The sequence below is a fragment of the Gallinula chloropus genome (assembly GCF_964237585.1).
Source record: "Gallinula chloropus genome assembly, chromosome: 10".
Classification (NCBI taxonomy): Eukaryota; Metazoa; Chordata; class Aves; order Gruiformes; family Rallidae; genus Gallinula; species Gallinula chloropus.
Genome location: NC_140095.1, coordinates 10,357,434 through 10,380,581, shown reverse-complemented (window position 1 = coordinate 10,380,581; position 23,148 = coordinate 10,357,434). Strand labels below are relative to the sequence as shown.

Below are 23,148 nucleotides of genomic sequence, written 5' to 3'. Positions count from 1 at the left end.
CTTAAAACACCTCCTTAATATACTGTCTTCCCTTTCATTTTTTGGCTGTCTCTCTCCACTATTTCAGAACATAGAATCATAGAATGGTCTGGGTTGGAAGGGACCCCAAGAATCACAGAGCTCCAACCCTCCTGCCACAGGCAGGGCCACCAACCTCCAGGCCTGGAGCTACACAAGGTTGCCCAGGGCCCCATCCAACCGGGCCTTGAACACCTCCAGGGATGGGGCACCCACCACCTCTCTGTGCAGCCTGTTCCGGCACCTTACCACCTGACATCAAGCAGCCTGGGACTTTCTGAGGAAATAAATCCCCAAACGCAGCCAAGACCCCAACAATGGGATTTGGATGGAGGTGAGGCCGTATGTCCCCAGTGGAAGCATTTGGGGGGGACCCTGGGGTCCTATTCCAAGCCTCCTATTCCAAATGGCTTTGGGTGGAAGTGTTAACAACTGAGATACTGGATTTGCAGGACAGAAGGTTACATGAGAAGTTTTCCCACTGGTTTATATCAGTGAGGGCCAGAGACACGCCATTATCTCCAGCGCTAGCACGTATTCATCCCAGTTGTGAGATGGTGAGAGCGGGCAGTGCCGTACCGCACCAGCCTGGGCAATTTCAGGTGGTTTATCCACTGCCTTTTCCTCTTGTAAACATGCACTAACACTACAATGTGCTTTCAGCTCCCCAGGCACGCTGATTCTGCAATGCCGCGCGTATACAGGGCAGCAGGGGAGGGGGGAAATCACTCTCTAAACTGTTTGACAACAGCAGGAAATTTTAGCCTGTTGAGCTCTGAAATGTTTTAGCACCTCTGCTCCGAGTTGAATTTACTCATTTCAGAAACCCGCTTCACTTCCCGGCTGCGCTCCCCGGTACGAGAAGGCACCTGCCTGCCCCGGCTCTGCAGCTGCAGCCGCTCCCCATGCAACGTTCCCGGCTCCGGCTTCGACGCAGAACCGCCCCGATCCCGGTTCCCAGTCCAACCACATGAAAGGTGCTGGGTTTCGGATGGGTTGTGTGCTGAGCCAAAGGCCACGGGAGCTACATCACCAGTTACCTCCGGTTCTCGGGGTTCCTGCCAGAGCCCCACCAGTCACCCGAAGCTTCCCACAAGATAAACACTTGTTTGTTGTGTTACGAGGAGACTGGTGACACAGCCCATGATACGTTGCCTTCAGTCGATCTCTCTTATCTTCACATCTCTCTGCCTCGGCGCGACCGTTTCGTATTCGTACGGGGCTATATTCAGACCAAGAGTTTAACAGCAATTGCATTTCTTAACTGTAAAGTGTTTTTTTAGGGCGGAGACCTGTTATCATCTCTTCCATCTGAACAAGACTGAGCTCAACAGACTCATTTCTGCTTGTGATAGCCACCATGCAAACAATAAATACTACTTATAACACGAGACTCTATACTAAATATTTCTATACATTTCATACAATGGCGTAACGGTAACTACCAGTTCCCAACCAAGCTCTTACTTACTGCTCAGTGGCATTTTTCTGTCTGTCTGTTTGCCCACCCCAGAGAGAAAAGGAGCAGGGAAATTCCCAAGGAACGGAGGCTAATGAGCATTTTTCCTAATTTTATCTTCAGGACAGCAGGTTTTGCCACCAATTGCAACAGCAGTAGTGTCAGGAGCTCTATAGCCATCCACAAAAAAATTGATGAGGACGAGAACTTGGTTAGGGAGAGCAGGAAGATGTGACCGTACACACACGTCAAGGCAAACACATGCCCAAACACACACAGAATCACAGAACTGTGGGGGTTGGAAGGGACCTCCACAGATCATCATGTCCAACCCCCCTGCAAAAGCAGAGTCCCTAGGACAGGTTGCACAGGTCAGTGTCCAGACGGGGCTGGAATATCTGCAGAGAAGGAGACTCCACACTCCCCTGGGCAGCCTGTCCCAGGGCTCTGTCACCCTCACAGTGTAAAAGTTCTTCCACATATTGGTGTAGAACTTCCTATGCTCCAAAACACACACACCAGGCTCCCCTGTGCACGCCCCGTGCGCCATCCTCTCTCCCAGCGGGAGCTGCAGCACATTTCCAGCTTTCAGGCTGCTGTATTGTGCAGAGAGGTCTTATACCCTGTGATTCCCCCCACCCCCGATGCTGGCAAGGAGATGCCCAGCCAAACCATTCAGTGGGCTCATCCCCACATGTCTGCAGCATCACAACCCGACAGCGCGCTGGGGACCACGTTCTCCATGCTAACAGAAAGCCTGCAACCACGATCTGCCCCTTCTTAGCCACCCCAGAGCTGCTGTACACAGGGTGCCTACACCAAAGAAGTGTGCAATTATTAAGAACCAGTGAGAAAACAGCAATAAATCACCTGATGCTTACGGACAAGGTGACCTCCAGCAGTACAGCACCAACCCTGACCCCGTACCAGGAGGTGACACAAAGACGAAGTCTCGATGGCCTGTCTCCAGCAGCTCTCCTGGACAGCAGCACCACAGGCATGTCATTGCATGAAGCAGTTCTTGGTTGAAGGGGCTGGACACAGCCCAGAGATTCGTCCAGGCTCTGGAGGTGGTGCAGCTGAAGGGTGATTTGGCCACGGGACCAAATTACCACTAAGGCTTCACCGACATCAGCGCAACCACAACACAGTGATGTGAGCAATCAACAGGTCCTGGAGACCCGACAGAGAAAACAAAGGAGGCAAGCCAAGATAACAGGCACTGGCACTGAGTCACAGCCTGTGGCCCCGTGTGCTGCAGGCTGTGAGCCCCTCACTCTCCTCGGAGAGGCCACCAGAGCATTGGGCACAGAGCGTGACCTGGGAACATCCCATGAGCTGGCAAGGAAGGAAGAAAAACTGCCATGTATCCCCAAGCAGGCTGCTGGGCACCGGCACACTCCCCCCCACCACTCCCTGAGCGTTGTGCCCCAATTACTGCAAGGTGGAGGCCAAGCACCCTGACAGCCTCCTCATTAATCCTGAGGCTCGTTAGGTTATCAGGACCCCACTATCTCCATTAAACACAACCCACTTGTGCTTTCCTTTTTAAGAAAAGTATTAGTAGTTTAAATTACTGTAATTTGTGCTTGGGCCTAATAAATCATAATTATTCAGCACAAAACAAATTGTAGTGTGGAATTTAATGCCTCCTATCTGCTCTATCTACTACAAACCAGCTACCAGTGATCTGAGGATGAGCTACCTGGCAGTCAGAGAGTACATTACTTAGTTCTTTTAATTTATTTTCCTTTTCTATTGGGAATTTACTACCTGAATACCTGCAGTGCCTCCGCTCCCATGCACCATGTCCCGAGCTGCGCTGGCTGCAATGACATCTGCTGGTGGCTACCAACCTTCTCAGACGCTCCTCACCGCAGCCAACAGTTCCTGCACTTTGAGCTTTGCTTTCTGCTTTGGGTTTGTTTTTTATCCCAGCCTAGACCCAGATTGACGTGAAAACGAAGAATTTTGCCCAATCTGAAGAAGACCAGGAGGTAGAACTTGCTGACCCACCCCAGCTGTCCACGGAGCACAGCGCTGGCTCTGAAACTTCTCAGTGGTTTCTTTTAAAAAAGCCCAACTGCCAAGGTTAAAAAAGGCTTCACTGTAATGAAGGAGTCAGGGTAATTACAAGTTATGGGTTCGTGGCAAAATCCAGAGCAAAGAAAGGCATTTCCAGTGGCAGATCTCCAGCAGTTTCAAGGAAAGATAACCTCAGTTCTGTCTTTGGGTGGCAAAGGCGTGTGTTGGGAACAGGGCAATGGCAAAGGACTGCATGGACTTGAGCTCTGTAGGGCTCCCGAGCCTACAGCCTAGAAAACACTTTCCTTTTTCTCACTCTGGGGCCCTGCTAATGAGCATCCCCAATGCCCCAGGGAGGCTGTTGCAACATCCCAAAGCACCCAAGGACTCACGAGGCCAGGAGATGCTCCCAACTAGGCAAGGTTGTGCTGTGCTGGGGAAACCGGGATGGTATGTGTAGCTGTGGGATGGTCACAGCCACACATCAGGAGGCCAAGCATGTTAAAAAAACATTTCTTCTTAGGATTTGGGTCTCACTGAAAGCTAATTATCTTGATGCTAATGACAGTCTGGATCCTGGTTCCCCTCGCACCAGGATTCCTGATCCCAAACTGGAGGCACACAGGGAACGTAGGGGAGGAGGCACACCACGAAGCCAGAGCATTTCAAAATCCAGAGGCATGCTGCAGATGCCAATATGGAAAGCAATTTGTCATAAACAATCCTTCAAATAGGCCAGCAGTCACCGAGGGTGGTGTTTGACAGCGGCGTTCTGCTGAGCCTGAATTCCTCCGCCACAGGCTTGGTGCTGATTGCAACACCCCTGCCCCAACCGGGGTAAGAGGGCTGGCACCCAGGCAGGACACGAGAGGAAGTATTTACCACCATCTCTGATGCTTGGGATTCTTTGCTAGAAGGTACATTATTAGAAGAAAAGTACAACTAATAGAGTATTTAGAATTTCTACAGAAAGCTAGTCCCTGGACTAGCCAGCATCACCTGACACCACTGGTCCTTTACATAAGGGAAACACTTCTCATCACTACCTCCTACACACCACGGGACCTCTCTCCTCTGTGATACTGCAATAAGTCAGGAGTAATTTAAATTCAGGAGATAGTCCCTTAATGATTCCCTTTCTGGCAGGGAGAAGCGTTTTGGTCCAGCAGCCATCCCATGCCACAGTGTAACCCAACCTCGGTCTGCGGACCTTCCGGCCATGCTGAGAAACGAGACGATGGGTGAGATCAGGGCGGGATGGAGACGGAGGGACACGGAAGGGTTGTTAAATTTTGCATGGCACCAAAGTCTACCAGTCTGTGAGCTTGGGAGCTTTGAAGAAACCCATTTCTAAAATCGAAAGAAATGAAAATAAAATAATTAAATACCTCAGATGGCAGCCAACAGACTGCTCACCTAGCATTTTCCCACCTCGGGCAGGAGCTCTGATTAATGCTAATCAGCTTATCTTCACATTAGATCCTGATGATTCATCACTTACTACCCCAGGAATTATGACGCACTGGGGAGAGATATATTTGTAGATTCCATGGGTGTATGCCATGTCTGGAACACTTAAATGATTTTGGCATGAAAAGGGACCAACCACAAGCCCAGCTAATCAAACCAGCATTTCTCAACCTACACCTTCCAGTAGTTAGAAAAACGATTCAGAGCAAAGACAAGACTATGGCACTGAAGACAAATTTATCTGCCTCATCAGTGGTGTACAATCTTTGCAGAACAAAGGGCTTTATAGGCAACCTGCCAGGAGCCTGTGGCTGCTCCTCGTTTGCATATAAATTTAAAAAGAATTTTAATAAGTGTTAAATGCACATGATTATTTTTTATTTATAGCTGAAAGTAGGTGTACACGGCGCTTTATAAAACACAGAGAAAAGAAAAAGTCCCTTTGGAAGTCTGAATGGAAATCCATGGAAAAACCTGTGAGTGCTGCTCTGAACTCACTTCTGGGGACGCGGCTTTATTCTCCTGTGGCCACGGGCACAGCAGGGACGAGTTTGGATATGAGCCTCCTCCCTTCATATAGGATGCATCAAACCAGAAGGGATGTGTGAACAGATGTGGGCACCTCCTGGGAGAGGTGTGCAGATGGCTGGGCTCCCCCCGTACCACTGCCCAGTGACTGCCACTGAATGCAGCTTTGGAAATGGAGTAGTGTATCCTCACACAGCTTTGATGGGGGTGATCTGCAACATGGGGGCATTCAGTTTGGGATGGACTATGGCCCTGAGTTTGTTCTTTTGTGAGCAAGCACGCCAACAGCCTGGAGCTTCTCTTCTTCTGATAGTTTTTGAACTGATTATATAAATCCCAAACCCTCTTTTTATATGCAAACCAGGAGTAGCTGTCATACTTCTAGTCTATTCTATCCTATTCTATTCTGTTCCTTTCCATCCCATCCCATCCCATCCCATCCCATCCCATCCCATCCCATCCCATCCCACTCTACTTTACCGTACCGTACCATACTGTCCCATACCATACCCTACCCCACCTTACCACACCCTACCCTACCCCATCCCTATTCCTTGAGCATTTGGCACCAAGCAGCAAGGCAGGGAAGGCCATTCCCTCGCACTCATTGCAGCACCAGGTCCTGCCACCTGCCCATGTTTGCTGTAAGCAGGATAAAACGAAAAAGAAAAAAAAGAAGCCAAAAAAAAGAGCTCAATTTTTCTGTGGGGGTTGAAGATTCAGCTTTCAAAAGGGATGTGGAGTCATGAAACAGAAGAGATCAAAGACTTATCTGCGAACTTTAGAGCTATTATTGGATACATTACGTTCTCAGTCAAAGCATCTTTACCTCTTCTGGAATTCAGAAGAATTTCCTCAGAAATAGATCCTTGTGCCACCGCTGAGCTGCAGTCCATCAAAGCACCTTATTTACAGGAGGTTAATTAAGGAAACTGTTCTAGCCGAGTCATCTCACAGTGATGACATCAGATGCTCTTCCTTGAAGCCTGTTTTTTCCAAGGAAGAGTTTTGTCAGACTGTGCACCTACAGTACCATTTTCTATTTCATCCACGTGACAGCAGGTGGGGAAATCTGGGACATGACGCTCCCTGACCCACTCGTGCAGGGAAGCAGCACTGGAGGCACGCCACACTGTCAGCACTCTCCCATTTATTCCTAGCTCACAGCTCCTAAGCTTAAACTAAACCCTAAACTTAACTTGGAGAATTAACCCAGACCCAACCCCATTTCCAACTCATGAGACTGTAGATCTTTGTGTAGTTCCTGCCATAGAAAGCATCTTAGCATCTTCACCTGGATCCCAGTTTAAGGCAGGCTGAATGGAGATTGCATCTTTATGGCTCAGGTGAGAGTTTTGGTTAGGGTTAGTATTTGACAAGGGTGTTGAGGCTGCAATAGGCATTTGGATTATAATCCAGGATGAAGTTTCAGTGGAGGTTGATGAGCAGAGTTAAGGGGAGAAGACATGGAATTCAAGAGCATTTTTTTCTGGGACTCGTGATGGCTGCGTAAGGGAAGGACCAGAATTACAGCTGTATCAGAAGAAACTGATGGGCTAGGGTAATGAATGGATCTGGGGAGACAGCACCCAAATGGAAAGCTCGTGGTGAGTGAATCTGTGATTCCTTTGAAATCTGGGGTCACCAGGAGTCACTGGAGCAGTGAAAGGGTTGAGGTCACGTCCAGTAGATTATATGGTGGGCTCTGAATGTGCCACCACATCTGGAGCCATTATTAACCTCAGAGTGTATTCAGTTTGGGAACAGGGAGACATTCCTGGGGCTGGGCTGACACTTGAGTGTAGGATTAGGGCTTGAACCAGGACAAACCACTGAGATTGCACTATAGAGGAGGCCACTAAAGCCATCTGGGAACATCTGAGTGCCCCTGGGCCACACTTCCAACTGTGGCCAGCAAGGCACGGATGACCATGGCTCAAGGCAGCAGGTAAAGCTCAGAGGGAAAGTGCCAACTAAATGGTCTCTCATGGGAATTCAGAAGCTGTCTCATGGCTTTTCTCAGGTGAACCTTAACCCTAGAATTCCCCCCTCCTACCCAGTGTCTCCTAGGAGCCGTAAGCCCCATGCAGGTCAGTGTGTTCATGCAGATCACAGGTCTTCAGCAGCCCAAACCTTAACCCTACCACACATCTTAGGCTAACTCAAAACAAGACTTCTTTTTTTTTTTTTCTAAATTGTATGTTTAGGTGAAATCCCCACCATGAAGTTACCATGTGAAAAATGATGGGCCCTTGCTTCTCCCTGCCATGGGTGATGTTCTGCATTCAGCTCACTGTCTCTGCACTAACGAAGAATACAAAGAATAAATGAGACTGAAAAACTACATAAGAAATCTGTTTCCTCCAAGGCAGGCTGACTGACCTGTGAAACCCACACATGTGTGTAAACCTTCAACACTGCAGGAAGAACCAAAAGTAAAAGCAATTATGAATGTGGAAGGCAATCCTCTCACCCACCCCATGAATGCATGATGATAAATACATCCAAGTGTCTTCTGCATAGAGTCTATACTGGAAGATATCTTCTTTTTTTTTCCCTAAATCCAAAGTGGAAGCCTCACATTTCAGGTGATGTATTGCAGACCCAGCCAACCATCCTTTCCCCCTTACTTTTTGAGCAATGAAGTCATACCACCCCTGAGACCCGCATCCTGCCCGTCCCTTCACAGGCACAAGTCACTGGAAAACAGGCAGCAGCTCTAACTGTGTTGCTAAAGGATGAGGCATGAAAGGATTCATGACCCTCCTTGTATTTTCAGGTTTTACTCTCTGGATCTTGATCTGCAGAGCAGAGGCAGCCTAGATGGGTTGCAGCACCAGCAAGTCTTCCCAGCTGGCTCAGCTCCTGCAGAAGGGCCATACCCTGCCTCTTCCCTGCCACATCCAACCTGGGAAGGTACGGAAGGTACCACCATCCACGTAGGATGCTGAAGCTTAAAGGTCTTACAAGAGCAAAACCAAAGAAGATTGTGATGCCTGATTTCTGGGAAAGCACCTATAAATTAAAGCCTTCCAAAGACTTGAACTTGCCTACAAAGATTCATAGAGACTAAAAGGTCTGTTTGGGTTTGCACAGAATATGACTAAGGTAATCCCCATGTGAATGTTGACTCCCTCCCACCGCTGCAGCTAGCTCCTGCCGTGCAAAACCCTTCCCTCCATGGCTGGGGGTGTGGGAGCTCTGCTCACCCACTGCTCCAAGGTGGCTCACTACCTCACCCTCCAGCAGCGTGTGTGTAGTGTGTGTTTATCTGTATTAGTCTGTGTGCACGCTGAGGAAGTTAATTTTAGTTTCACATCTGAAATTCTTCACTGCTTGAGCTACACGGTCTCTCCTCTGCCTTCAGTCTGTGTGTAGCAAAGTTCAGGTGAAAAACACCATGTCTATTTTCCATGGTAAACCACAAAAGGTTGAAAATTCACATCACTTGTATTTGCAAACAAGCAACTGGTGCATGCACAGAACCCTGTTTCACTTGAAGCCCTCGGCCCCAGAGCATCTTACGTTAGAGTGTGTTCAGAAAGGAAAAAAAAGAAAGTTAAATTCTCAACCACAAGCAAAAAACCTCACGCTGGCCTCACTGTATCCTGTGCACCATTAGAGAAATAGGAGCTTGTGTTTTGATTTCCATGCCATGTTGTCTTTCTGGTCTGGCTAGGGTTGGTCTAGACTGTATTCTGAACAGGAGGAGAAGCTAATCCTCCGCTTCCCTCCCCTGCGCATCTCTGTGATACAGGATGAGCCCAGGCGTTCTCAAAGCACAGGAGCAGGAATAATCACCCTCCAGGACCACAGATTAATTTGTTCTGCTCTGTTCCTAAATTCGGTCTCTCCACTTCAATTATCGCTCTTGTTTTCCACCCAACCCACAGCATGAGATTTTTGTAGGCTGGGTATTTCAGGCTCTAGGGCCCAGATCCTAATTCCTCTTCTCCGCTCCTGGCTTCCCATGCTTTTCTTTGCTCGATACACTGGCTTAAAGAATGGGAAGCGAGGCCAGGGCTCCAAAAACACTTTCTACCACCCAGACACTTCATTATACTGCTCCCTTTTCAGCAGGTGCTTTAAAAAGAAAGATTTGTCCAAGGGAAAAGAAGATTAATCCATTTGTGAATGACCAGATACTCTCATTAGCACTGGCTGCTCGTCTTTTCTTCACAAAGTTGCACCACTGAATCTGGCTTGCCTGCATTCTTTGTAGGTAATGTAATCCTCATTTAAAAGAGAGTTTGTGGCAAGCCAACATCACTTGTTACCTCCCTGCCACAAACAGCAGTGGAAGGCAGAAGGCGCAGAAATTAAGACTTTATTGTTGACTTGCACTCAACGACATGGTAGGGGCTTAGTTTACCTTGACAGAAGTGAACTAAAAAAATCAGGACAAATGAGCCAAGTTCCTCATCCCAGGTCCTGCAGCATCAGCACCATGGCAGCTCCAGGCAGTGATGCCCAGCATTCAGGGGCAGGGTGAATTTGGGATACACCCGGCCCTCGCCACAGCTCCAAGTACCTCCCTGCGCGCTCCCTGTGAGTAATGAGCATTATACCCTGTCGACTCATCCATTACTCATGAGTGGTGGCTTGGAAATGAAACATAAAAAGGGATTTTTATATAAATATCTATCTAAACGTGTTGCTGAGACTATTAACTAGGCCGAAAAGGAAAGGACTGTGCAAGGCCACGTTAGCGCGCGGTGGCCGGGAGGGAGCAGGAGTTATTCCCAAGGAGTGGCCCACCCCTTGCAGATGGATTGTTTCCAGGCATTTCCACTCCCACCTGTGATTACAGCAGCTCAAGCTTTTCCCCTCCCTCTCTCCAGGCATGTTTTTGGGCGACCCAGCAGTGGCCCGGATCTCTGCAGCCGGTGGTGGCTCCAGCACTTCAGGAAAACACTTTGCCTCTGCTCACTCCATTGGACAGCGGAGCTGCATTCTACCCCCTGCCCCCATTTCCAGTAGATTTTACCCATCCTCTTCACAAAGGAAAACCCAAAACTCTGTGAGAGCATTGTTTAAGGGAACAGGAGAGCAGCAACCAATCCACAGCAGCTCTCTGCATGCTCCTGCTAGTCATTTAAGAAGCAGAGTTTTAAAAAATACATCAAAAAAGCAGCATTTTGCTCTTCTTTTCTGCGCCATCCTGATCCAGTGCTCACAGAACGTGTTATGACTTAACCACATGCACCACCAGGCAAAGCAATGCAGCCCAGTGAATCACCCTAAATGGCACATGGTGTCCTACAACCCAAGCGATGAACCCAAGAGCCATCGCTGGCACGTACGAAGACGGGACATTCCACACACGTGAAACACAGAGATCGACACAGTTGATATAAAGCAGTCTTTTCCATGAAGGTGATCAAGAAGATGCTATGCTACAACACAGGGCAATGGGCAGTGCTGAGGAAACGGCAGAACTCCAGCATGGCACCTGAGGATGCTGCTGTCCTTGGGGACCGACCTCATGCGCTCCCCTCGGAGTCTGGTACCCGGGATACTGGTGTCACAGAGCACTGGAACAGGCTGCCCAGGGAAGTTGTGGAGTCTTCATCTCTGGAGATATTCAAGACCCATCTGGACGCCTACCTGTGCAATATGAGCTAGGGAGCTGCTTTGGCAGGTTGGACCCGATGATCTCTCGAGGTCCCTTCCAACCCCTCTGATTCTGTGATTCTCTGAATTCCTTGTTTTGTAAGCATCACTGTGCTGTCGCATCACCTCCTTTCGTGTGTGATCTACCTGCTGTCACCACACCAGGAATGGGTAAATGGAGAGGACAGAGTGGCCTGGGGACATAGCTGGGGAGCGAGGGCTCAGAACCAGGTGGCACAGGGATTCAGGAGAAAGATGTGCTGAAGACACAGCTCTCTGCCCCAGGAAGATGTAAATATATACCCCCACTGCCAGCTTGACCTGCATCTTCCCCCAAGCAGGGGAATTCCTCTGAGGATTGGGGAAATCCCACAGCATCTTGAGATTTTCTGGGAAGGCTGGAGGACAAAAAAGGCACCTGCCTCCATTCAAGCCTCTAAAGCCTTAGAGGCTTACTCTGCCAGTGGAACATCAATGGAATAATGCGGAGTGGTTTGTGGGATTGGGATAATTTCTGTAGAGGTATTTTGAAAAAGCAGGATCACCACCATCTGGCCATAGTGTGAGTCAAAGAAATATTCTCCAACTGCAGACAAGGTGCTCTTCACAATGTGAAGTGGCTAACAGGAGGTACATTTACACTTGCTTTCCAAAAGAAAGCACGTAACTCGTTTTTCTTAACTCAGGTGGATGAGCATCAGCAAACTGCTCCAAAAAAACCAGCCCACACTGGGTTCCACGATTGTCAGCTTGTGATTTCATGATGCAATTCCAAGGCTGAAATTAAATACCTGTTTTTTTAATGTTAGTCATGCAACCTTCCACTGGGATCTGGATGTCAAGCTTGGTCAAGCTCTCTCTTTCCTCCACGTGGTCACCAACTCTAAGGAATATATAGGTCAAATTCTACACAGACACTCCTGTAAAGCTATTATTTCAAATTACACGTCAATTATGCATGTTGAATTTAGCAACTCTTCCTTTTAAATGCGAGCTGGCTGGAGGACTTTAAAACTCTTGGTATCTGCAGCAAAATATTTTGTCTAAGGGTGGTTGTCCTGAATCCAGACAGGACAAGCAGTGAAGGAGACCTCTGTTCTTCAGAGAGCTGTGTGGTGCCTTCAGAGATCAATTTCTGATGGTCACAAAAACTCAGCCAACAGAACATCTCAGCACCACAATTATTGCTAAGAGGGAGGCAGAGAACTGAATGGACAAGAAAAAAGCGATCATTTTTGCAACCTAGAAGAAGAGATGTTGATCCTGAGCTTTCTAGGTCTGTAGCAAGAAACTGCACCTCCAATGATGTAGAAAAATTGCACAGCAAAGAAAACTGTGTGCACACGTAACTCAGGTTGAGCTGGGGAGGCTGGATTACAGTTGGGATCTAAAGAAAACATTAAAGAACAATATTCCTTGTTTTGCATAGGGCAGTACACATGAAAAAAAACACCTAAAGCCCAGGAATAAGCATAATTCATTTTCTTTCACCTAATCTGGACATCTGCAAAGAGACCTGGGTAGCGTTACACACACTGAAACAAAAAAGCCTGTAAGAGCCCAAGCACAGCCAGCAAGTTAGACAATTAAATGGGAGAAATTCAGGCAGAAGGAGATGAAGATGAAAGAGAATTTCAGAATGACGCCGTTCGGAGCCGTTTTGCAGGCCTTTGCAGGCCCTGGGCAACCTTGTGTAGCTCCAGGCCTGGAGGTCGGTGGCCCTGCCTGTGGCAGGGGGGTTGGAGCTCTGTAATCCTTGGGGTCCCTTCCAACCCAGACCAGTCTATGATTCTATGTTCATGTACTGGTTGGCTCCAATGGCAAGACACAAGATTCTGGGCTTTTCCTTCATAAACGAGAGATTAGAGAGTCATAGGTTAATTAACTGGAACAAATTCTCTTTCATGGATGAAGGACAACATGGACAAACTGACGGAAACCTGTGATTGATCCAGTGAGACAAAAAAACATTGGAAATGCAGGTAAGAGTCAACCGGGGGCACAAAGGCAACCCTGAATTCCCAAAGCAAGACTTCCTTCGGCCTGACGCTCTCACTGCCTGGAGCTTGGGGCACAGGAGATTGCAGGCTCCTGGTGAATCCAGAGAATGCACCACAAGCCCTGCCAGCTCCCAGGAGTTAAGCCTTAGGAATTTTCAAATTCAAAATAAATGAGAGAAAAATGATCCCTTTTGATACCATAGTGGTTCAAAACTGTCTTCAGGACTGGGATTTGGCTTTTTCTACTCTGCCTGTCCATGAAGTCCCCTTCCAAGTGCCATTTTGCAGCACATCAAGAAGCAGCCTGGCCCTGCTGCAGTGATGAGGTGCACCAGGGTGGTCACCTGGGCTTGTTTCGATCACATAACGATACATAAACCAATAATGGTACTTGGTGCAGGGTTTGCTCTGTGCCTGTCAGAGGTAGAGGCGCTGGGCATGTGAGCAAGTGGAGAATTCACAAGCTGATTTAGCACAGAAAAGGAAGTTCGGCAGGCTTTGAGGTAAAGTCAGTTAAAGTAATGGTATAGTACTGAGGTAAAATAACTGAAGATACAACCCCCACATCATCCTAATCTCTCTTCAATCAATCGCATTAAAATGGGGCCAAGAAAGAAGTGTATACCACATTAAGTACAAAACATGCAATTTTGTTTTCCGAGTCTGAATTGCTGGTAAAACACCATTTGAAACATTGCATCCTGCATGGAGCTGACCTGCTGCAATATCCTTCAGTTTAATATAAGATTTAAAATGTTCTGAGTACCTGTGTGTGCTCAAGAGAGGTGTATGGGTGGTTGCTATTGAAATTCAACAGGACTTTGGTGGTGGAGACCTCTGAATACCCATTCAACCCAAGCTTTTATGTATCAACCCCAAAAAATTAGCCAACTAAATCCTTGATCTTGCATGTATAAATGCAACATTTGTGAATACAAATATACACAAATAATTTTATGCACAAATTGCCAGGCTGGTTTTGACAAGACCATCCATATATATGTGAAATCTTTTACCTACGTGAGCGTTCACAGGTCCGAGACACAAAGGCTTTGGGAATGTTGCCCATGGAAGAGGCAGCAACCATCAATTTAGCAACACAAGGCATTTACAGCCATAAATCTTTAGTGTCTGTACAAATCAGACTAGACCTGAGTTTTTCATAACTAATATATAGGTTGTGCTGCTTGGACTTTGGGAATCTCTCCGTGGGATCTTTCCCCAGCGATGGTGAAGCTGCACCAGCTCAGATCTCTCTTGCAGACAGGTTGTGCAGTGTAAGCCACAACTCGCATCACAAGCTTATCCCAGATAGCCTGTGTTCATTATTTAAGAAAATTACAGAACTGAAAAGGGATTAAACCAGTAAAATAGGCAGACATTACACAGACGCCTTCAAATTTTATCTAAAAACCTACGTTATTTTTAGAGAATGATACCCTTTGTGATGAGCTTGTTAACTGTGGTATGGAAAGGAGAGAGGAATTATCTCTGAGTTGTATTAGGGATTTACACTCCCCACCACAGAAATCTGTAGGCTGGAAAAAACACCCCATAAAAAGATCATCTTAGGTCCCCTGGGAGTCTTGCACATGGACTGGTAGTCTTCCAGCCTGGTAGTCATCCTACCTGGAAGTAAGTTTCTGAGGAATCTGAGGACAAAGATCTTTGTGGGAATAATTTCACAAGCAAAAAGAATAGCCAAAAAGTAGGAAGAGTTGCTGGTGGAGAGGAAGAGCAAAAGTGCATCACAGAAACCAGGGCAAGACACTGAGTCTTCAGGGCTTTCCCAACCGCTGGCAGTACATGGACCGTGCCTGTGTGGATCCCTAGCTATGAAGGTAGGTATCCACGGATATCCTACCAGCTTCAAATCTGAGGAAAGCAGAATGACCACCAGCAAAGAGATCGTTTTTGCTGCTAACATGCTTTGCAAGGGTAGGACACAGCGTTCCCAGCTTCTGCCTTTACTCATCATTTTGTGTGCACAGTAGCAGATCCAATTCCCTCCCGACACGATAAAGCACTTCTGCACAGTGCTGGTACTACAGGCAAACTGTAAACGTGGGGTTGTAATTTATTTATGTACACTAGAAACTAGCTAATTTGCACTAGTGACTAGATACCCTATTGGAGGTTTTCATATTTTATGAATCAGCAAGCAAGCTAATGAACAAACAATTAAGGAGCGAACAAAGAAATGTACTTTGTTTGTTACTTTTAGTGAGCTCTAATAATACATTATATTAGTGAATTCATTTGGTCCCAGCAATGCAGTCTAGACAGTAACCCACACCATGGGTTAAGATATTTCAGAAAAGAAGTGAAATGTCTGTGCAGGATGAGATAATGAGAAGCTGGTGAGCGAGGCAGGGCTGCTGAGCACCTGTGTGTGTGAACCCAGTGCCGGTGGGTGACAGCACCAGGGAATTTCTGTCTGATGGGACGAGCAGACGACCGAAAAAGAACGCTGCCTGCCTTGAAAGGTCTGGGTTTATATCCTTAAGTACAGCTCTGGGTCAACAAACACAGAGCTGTTATTTGCATGGAGAAAATCAATATATTTAGAAGAGGTAGAAATTAAAGCAATTTGCACAGCCTGTTGTTGCGCTGCCGGGGTAAGTGTGGATGCTGCTGTCGGCTGGTGTGTGCAGGCGGTGGGAGGGCTGCGACTCTCAGCTCCCAGGAAAGAGGTGAAGGGAGGTGCTCTGTCAGCGCATCCCCCTCTGCTTTCAGACCAGCCTGGTCCTCTCCACCCCCGGCAGGAAGCGTGGCACATCTGCACCCCACCGTGCACCCCGCAGCGAAGGCACCTTGCCTTCCGGTATGGTGCTATGGGCATGCAGGCTTCACACGAGATGTGCCCAGCAGCACCAGGGCAGCTCGCAATGGGGCAACCCGGGCACCCCGACCCTACTGCCAAAAACTGGGGCCACGGCTGTGTGCCGGCGGCTCCGATCTGCTGCCAGCTCCTGTGCCTGAAATATCCCATCCGGCAAACAAGCCCGGCAGCTCCACTAGCTGCCAGCATCTCCAGCTCACTGGCTCTTTTTAGGCCAGCTATAAAGCTGGTAAACACTTGGACTCGTCTGACAAAACATTCGAGCAGGAGGAAATGGGGTGTGTGTAGAAATACTCCATTACATATTGTAATGGCAGACATTAATTCAATGTTAATAACACTTTGCACTTTTCAATCACATATTCTAAAACTCTTTAGATAGGTGGAGAAGCATTTGGCTGATTATTACTGGGCAGAGCCCAAAGGTGTATTCTTCCCTTAGGCGCGAGGAGATGAAGTGACTTGTCAGAGTGGCAGAGCTGGGAAGAGAATCTACATCTACCCATTTCCAGACCTACATTCCCATCTAGTTGCCAGAAAGGGGAGTTAATTTAAATATTACCGTTTGCTGACCTACTTACAACGCTACCATCAAAACTTGGAAGCCACGATCAAGTGTATTCCCCTCTATACTTGGGCTTTTTTAGGATAACACTATCTTTGAAGTACGCCTTTCAGCTGCATTAAACAGACGGATCATTATTATTTGCTCCACTTTCTTAACGAGTCCCTGTTTGCTGCGCTCCAGCCGCTGCAGAGTTTGGGTAAGACTCTAGCTCAGTCTCGCAACCCCGAAAAACACCGTCCCAGCGCAGTGACTGCCTGGTGTTATCACCCTGTGGCCATAGTCACACCTTGCCCAGGGAGCTGGCGGTACCTAAAGGCATCGCACCTGCCTAGGAAGAGCAGAGACTCTGCCATCATGCTCGTACCTGCTCCTTTTTGTCCTCTTCCCCCTGGTTTTCTCTCTCTAAACAACCTTCTCCTTCCTCAGCCAGCTCATTTTTGGTACTTCGTGGGCCATTTGTCACCTTTTATTGTCAGCCTTCCTCCCCTTCACCAAAACCCCAAACCCTTTCCTGCTTGAAGAGAGAACTACAGGCATAACCGAAATGTCAACAACCACAGCATGCAACATGAAAGATGAATTCAAAATACAGGCTGTCTCCCTCCCAGCGGCCAGCATCACCCATCACGGCTCTCTCCTCCTGTGGTTTCTCGGGTCCAGATCGCCCACAGCCCACCAGGCACCCCTGGGGCTGGGCAGGGGCAAAACCCCACCCGAGGTTTAAGCCGCTGGACTAGATTAGAAAAACTGATAGTGCAAATCTGAAGTAAGAGGACAGAGGAAATGGTCAGTGTTGTGCCCAGTTTCAAGGGCTGATCAGTACTTCCTAAGTAGGTCACATTACGCAGAGGGGAAATCACTGTTGTCTGACCATGCTATGGCTGAGCTGCCCCAAAGTGCCTCCCCGGGGTATGGTCACCCTGACCACATTCCGCTCATCCTACACACCACCAACGGGCCCAGAGCTCTGGAAGGGCAAAATCCCGGTTTAATACCCAGGGTGACTCCAGCCCAACGGAAACCCCAGCCCCAAAACGTTGCATTTCTCTCCCTGGGTCACCAGGAGCCGTTAGACATCCTCAGCCTCACCGTAACCTCACTCTATACTAACTGTTTACAGACATTTTTATTGAGGTGCACCAGGTGTGGATGCGGTTACCAACTTTTGAGACTGTTTACCTCATCCTCCTTTCTGCATCACATTGTCACAGACTGTATATAAAAATCAGATAACAATGGTACTTCGGTCACAGCCAGCTCAGCCTCTGCACACTCCACTCACACATGCACTGGAGGACGCGGCGCATGTACAGTCCTCGCAGCAAACCACACATGAGCTGGTGCAATCACGTATCAGCTTTATCTCTTTTTTTTTTGCTAAGTAAATTACACTGAATTTCTTCTCTTTTTTTCTCAAAGCTAATACACAAATGACAGGATGTTGTTGAAGGAAAATATGAGCTTTCATAAGCTATTATTATTAGCACATGCGCACCTCTCCGCTGCTTTGATCTTACTGTAGGTTCATGTTTATTCCTCCTGACTCTCTACTGGCTGAACTCAAACTCCCATGTCCGCTCCGATAGAGATCACCAGCAATTAAAAGTCGGATTTGTTAGCCACAACATCACGGACCCAGAGCTATGGGACAATTACCAGGGTGACTATATATAGTTTTCCCAAAGTCCCTTGGCTGTGACGAGGTGTTTGCTGTGAAACGGAAGGGTGGCAGTGTGTACTGAATAAGAGCCCTTTGATACTTCACATGTAAGTCAAGAGCATGTTCAGGTTTTGTTTGCGGCGGAACTGTACTTCTTCCATTGTTTTCCAAGCAGAAAAAAACCAACCCAAAAACCTCTACAACAAACCCAGTGCTCAAAAAAAAGCCATTACAGGCTGCCCTGAGAACGGTGTCAAGGGTTTGCAGCCACCTCAGTTGCCTTCAGTGACCAAAAGAAGTTTATATATGTATTATACATGGGGTTTTTTAACGCTTCAGCTGGCAGGATAGAGTCAATCCTGCTGCAGAAAAGTCATTCCCAGAGTGTTTCTGCTTCAGTCATCAGGGGAGTTGTTTGTTGAGCACCAGTTACATGCCTCCAGCCTCAGCAGAGGCAGGGCAGCTGTACAGACAGCTCTCGAGGCGTGATTTGGTGGTACCACAGAGAAGAGGAAAAACTAACTCAGCTCATAGTCCCTGGACTACACATGCAAGGCCAGCACTTAGGAGCACACAAGCAGCTGTTCAACACGCAAATACAACTGTTATAAATTCAGCCTTGGAGGCTCCAGTACCCATCAGGGCTTGTTCATCCCTGGTGCTGTCCAGGCTTAGGGGAGCAGAGCCCTTCAGCGCTGGAGAGCAGCCCCTCTTACCGAGCTGAGCGGAGGGAATGAGCACAAGAGAAGAACGGAACGGGGACAGGTGATTATATCAACCTGCTTCACACACAATTAGACTAATTTTAGACAGCCTGTGTTCAGAGCCCATGCTCTAACACATTAGCAGGCTACCAAAGGCAGGGATGAAACGCTGCAGCGGTGGGACACCACCATCTGGAGGGAGGTCTGTCCATCCATCCTTCCCTGCTTCTGCTGCTACAGCCCCGTGTGCCCAAGCTCCCCTTCCTTTGTCCCCATGGGGCAAACGGACACCCCTGCAAAATAAGGGGGGGTGGGTGCGTTTATTTTTAACCCCCTGCTCAGTTCATTGACCTCAGAGGTGTCCCACCAGTGTTTGCAGCCCTGGCCACGCTGACAGCACAAGAGGGGTTGGGCTTGTGCAGAGAGATGCCACCAAAGCCTCTGCAAATGTCACCAGGATTGGAGGTGACACACAAGGTGGCTGGCAGGTGGCTTGCAGAGCTGGCACAGGGCTGCCGCAGAGCCAGATGCTGTTTGTAATGAAGGCTGATGGGAAGCTGTGTGAGAGGTGCATCAGGAAGCTGAAAGAGCTACATGAAAAATACACCAGGGGAAGAAAAGAGGTATCGCTGGGGAATGTTTTTGTGAAAATTCCTGGTGAAAAATGTGACCTATTTCCCAAACAGAGTGAAAACCATCAACTGAGCACAGGCAGGTTTTGAAAAATACCAAAGACAAGAAGTTTGTAGAACTCCCAAAATTCCCTGTGAGCCCTAACAACTGCAGAAAGGGAATTGGGAATGGCAGGAATCACAGGAGACAGCGGCTGCCAGCGCTGCTGAGTGATATTTACATCAATGTCCTGCCAACAATACCATTACTGGATTATCAGGGTGGATTAAGCCTTTAGCCAATTACCCTGACTGGTAAATTGTAGATTGTCTAGACTTTTTCATGTTCAACAATCTGCATGAAGTTTCTCTTTATCGCTACAGCATCACACGATGCTCTTGTGGGATGTAATCCTGCACTTCCCCGGGAGGTTCAGGTGAGCCGTGCCTGCAGCTCAGGGTTGACTTAGCGTGGCCCTGTGCAGAGACAGATTTATTTCAGACGGGATTCTCATCAATTCAGAACGACTTCCAAATTTCTTGACTAGGAGATCAAAGAGGCAGCATTTGCTTCGTGCCATCTGTAGAGCTGCTCAACAGGGCAACGCAGTCTGGGGAGAGGGGGGGAGGAGAAGGAAGAGGGGGGAGGAAAAGTCTTGGAGATTATGCCCTCAAAAACAAGCTCAAATGCCACCCTCGCATTAAAAAGCACTGGTTGGCAGTAACAATTAATTTCTTAACTGAAACCCGCCCAACTGTGTCCAAGTGTTTTAATTTGCCTATTGCTACAATATGCAAGGGAGCTGGCAGTAATGGATTTGCAATTAAAACTAAAACTGGCAAAGAAATCGCAAAGCTGGCAAAAGAGCTAATCTGCAAGCCATGATCACAAGATTACAAAGTGTTTATGCACATGCTAATTACCCCTGTATATAGCTGAGAATGACTTGTAGGAGAGAACACTGGGTTTGCGTGATCTAAATCCCTGGATCCACTCGGCTGGCCCAGCCGGCACCCTACGTACTTCCCATAGCTCCTGTGAGCCCAGGGAACGTGGGGTGAGTGGCCTCAGTTCCTGCGTGGAAGAGGGGCAAGGGACAGGGAGGATGCTCCCATCACAGCCAGGGAAAGATGGCAATTACCTCTCAAGCAGGGAAATGCTGGCAGTCATAGAATCATGGAATGGTGTGGGTTGGAAGGGACCCCAAGGATTACAGAGTTCCAACCCCCCTGCCACAGGCAGAGCCACCAACCTCCAGGCCTGGATCTACACAAGGTTGCCCAGGGCCCCATCCAACCTGGCTTTGACTGGGAGCCAGTCACTGGGAGGCGGTCACTGAGAGCCTGGCACTGGGAGCCATGTCCTTGCCTGGAATATGGAACTAAAATCACCCTAATGAAATAGCACTCAGTTATTCCCCATACGTGCTTTCATCCTGCTATCTCCTGGCTCTAAAAATAGTTATTCCAGCAGGTCCCAAGAGATCAGTGGGTTGGGGAGCACATGGTCCTGCGCTGCAACCACCGAGAGCAAATATATGCCTACTCCCACGAGCACAAAGCTTTACAAATTACCTGCAATGATGGGATGGGGAGGGAAAAGGGCATAAATGTGATCAAATGTCCATGCAAATGGCTCCTAACAGAATGTGACAGTAGTCAGGGGCACCATGAAGAGCAATTCTGAACCACAGGAGAGAATTTCAAGGAGAAAACAGAGTGGAACAGTAGTCCCAGAATAAAAGGCTGCTGGGAAAGCTGAGATTCTTTAATATATAGGATTAAGGATTGCCAGTATCCTCAGGGAGGAAATGCAAATGGGGTTCAGACCATTTTTTCCATAAAAATTAGGAAGGAGAAAGAATAGACTTTGAAGTGTAACATGTTAGTAAATGAAAGCAACAGCAAAGGAGACACAAAGAGAAAGCAAGCCCTGGACGCCTAGAATTATGTCTTAAAGACTTGGTACTGAAAGACAGAACCCGAGGTGATGAGGAGACTTCCCTTCATGCCATGCACAGATCCCAGAAAATCTCTAGATTAGAAACTGCCTGAGAAAAAAAAGCATTGCACAACAAAGGTAGGATGGAGTGCAGCATTCAAATGGGATTCTTCGTGCCTTATTCAGCTGGCCCAGGAGGACGAGGCCACGAGGAGCCCATCAGTTGAAGACCTGGTGTGTATGTACACCAGGCTGTTCCTGGATGCACAGAGCAGAGCAAGGATTTTGGGATGGTGCTGTCTGGTCTACAGAATGGTGCCTGGAGTTGGTGTGGAAGGAGGCGAGAGCTCATGGACACCTACAGAGAAGTCAGAAGTCCAACGGGCACCACTGCAGAGATCGGCAGGGTCAGTCGTGTTGACAGGGGGTGATCATTCCTCACACCCCTCTGCAAGCAGGACAGTTAGTCCAGGCTACACAGAAATGGTGAAGGACCAGAAGGACATTGTAAGGACACACAGCAATAGTCAACGCCAGGTCTGGCAAGGGGAGGGATGGTCTTTGTGGTGGTGACTTCTCTGAGGCTCCGATGGCCTTGCTCCATTCTGGCAGCTGGCTGAGAAGGGCAATTTGTATTTGGCTGATGGTCATTCCAACCTGTGTACTTGGGTAAGGCAATTACAGAGCGAGTTCAACCCATCGTTACTGGTGGCCGTGGAATGCCATGTGTCAGGAAATGACATCCGACCATCACCGATGCAGATAAGCATTACGGAGTTAATTAGCGCTACGGTAAGGGTGGTTCAAGGGAGAAGTGCTTCAAAACTTGGCTTGGAGATTAACTTATCCATCCCTACTGGTAATGCACTGCCAGGCAGCTAATGTTACATCCAGCTATTGGGGTAACTGAGTGAAATTCAGGAGCCTGTGGAGTAGAGGAGATGATACACCATGAAAAAGAGGAGATGATACAGCGTTGGGTCCTTCAGACTGTACATTCTACAGCTGTTCCCTGCTCCAAATGGGATGTGAGAGTTTAAAGAATATAACAGAACCACAAAGACTTTTGTTGGCTTTTTTACCAACAAAAAATGTTAAATACATTTGGGAGAAATTTTTCCTTACATCCAGAGATTCAGTTGTCTTCCCTGTACTGGTTAGCCAGCACCTGATCCAGGCTCTGCTGCTGGGGGTCTGCCCTTCTGCCTTTTGCCAGGAGAGCCCCAGAGATACAACTGTTGCCTATTTAAAGCCATCTACAAACCAGTTTAATAAAAGCTGACTGCATCTGCTTCCATGTTATTAGTTCTGCCCCAAAACTCTGTTCCTGGCAACACAATGTTCCACGCTAATGAGCCAAATCTTCCCCTCCCATGGCAGTACTCCTAAACCTCCACACCATTCAGTTCACAAAGTTACCACCCTGTTTTTCCCTCGGGGGAGGGAAGGATTGCAGCTGCAGAGGGGGTTCTTCAAATAATACGAAGGCCAAAGATCTGTGGGAAAATCTGCTCTCAGACAAATAGCACTTGGGGGCATCTGTGGAGGGAACCAGCCCCTCTTTACTTCTGTCTGGGTCCCACGTCCTTCTGGCAGCCGAGTTTTTTTATGAACCAGGCTGCCATTAATCCCCTGCCAGTTCCTACACCCTACCATCCTCTGTGGGTAGACAGCACAGAGTGGGAGATAATGCTGCAGGGAAGTGGTA

The 23,148-nt window shown here is 48.0% G+C and overlaps 1 protein-coding gene across 1 annotated transcript in view; it reads right to left on the bottom strand.

The window, feature by feature from the left end:
- Window positions 1-803: 803 nt before the first annotated feature.
- LOC311195329 (transcription factor 7-like 1-A) overlaps window positions 804-23,148 on the bottom strand; it is a gene marked incomplete at its 3' end in the record, with an annotated part of 36,204 nt that continues 13,859 nt past the window's right edge. The window contains exons 4-5 of the mRNA XM_084268710.1: window positions 1,174-1,240; window positions 804-1,076 (exon numbers count right to left, since the gene is read on the bottom strand). Coding sequence (XP_084124836.1) covers window positions 804-1,076; window positions 1,174-1,240 — 340 coding nt within the window. The remainder of the gene's footprint in view (window positions 1,077-1,173; window positions 1,241-23,148) is intronic.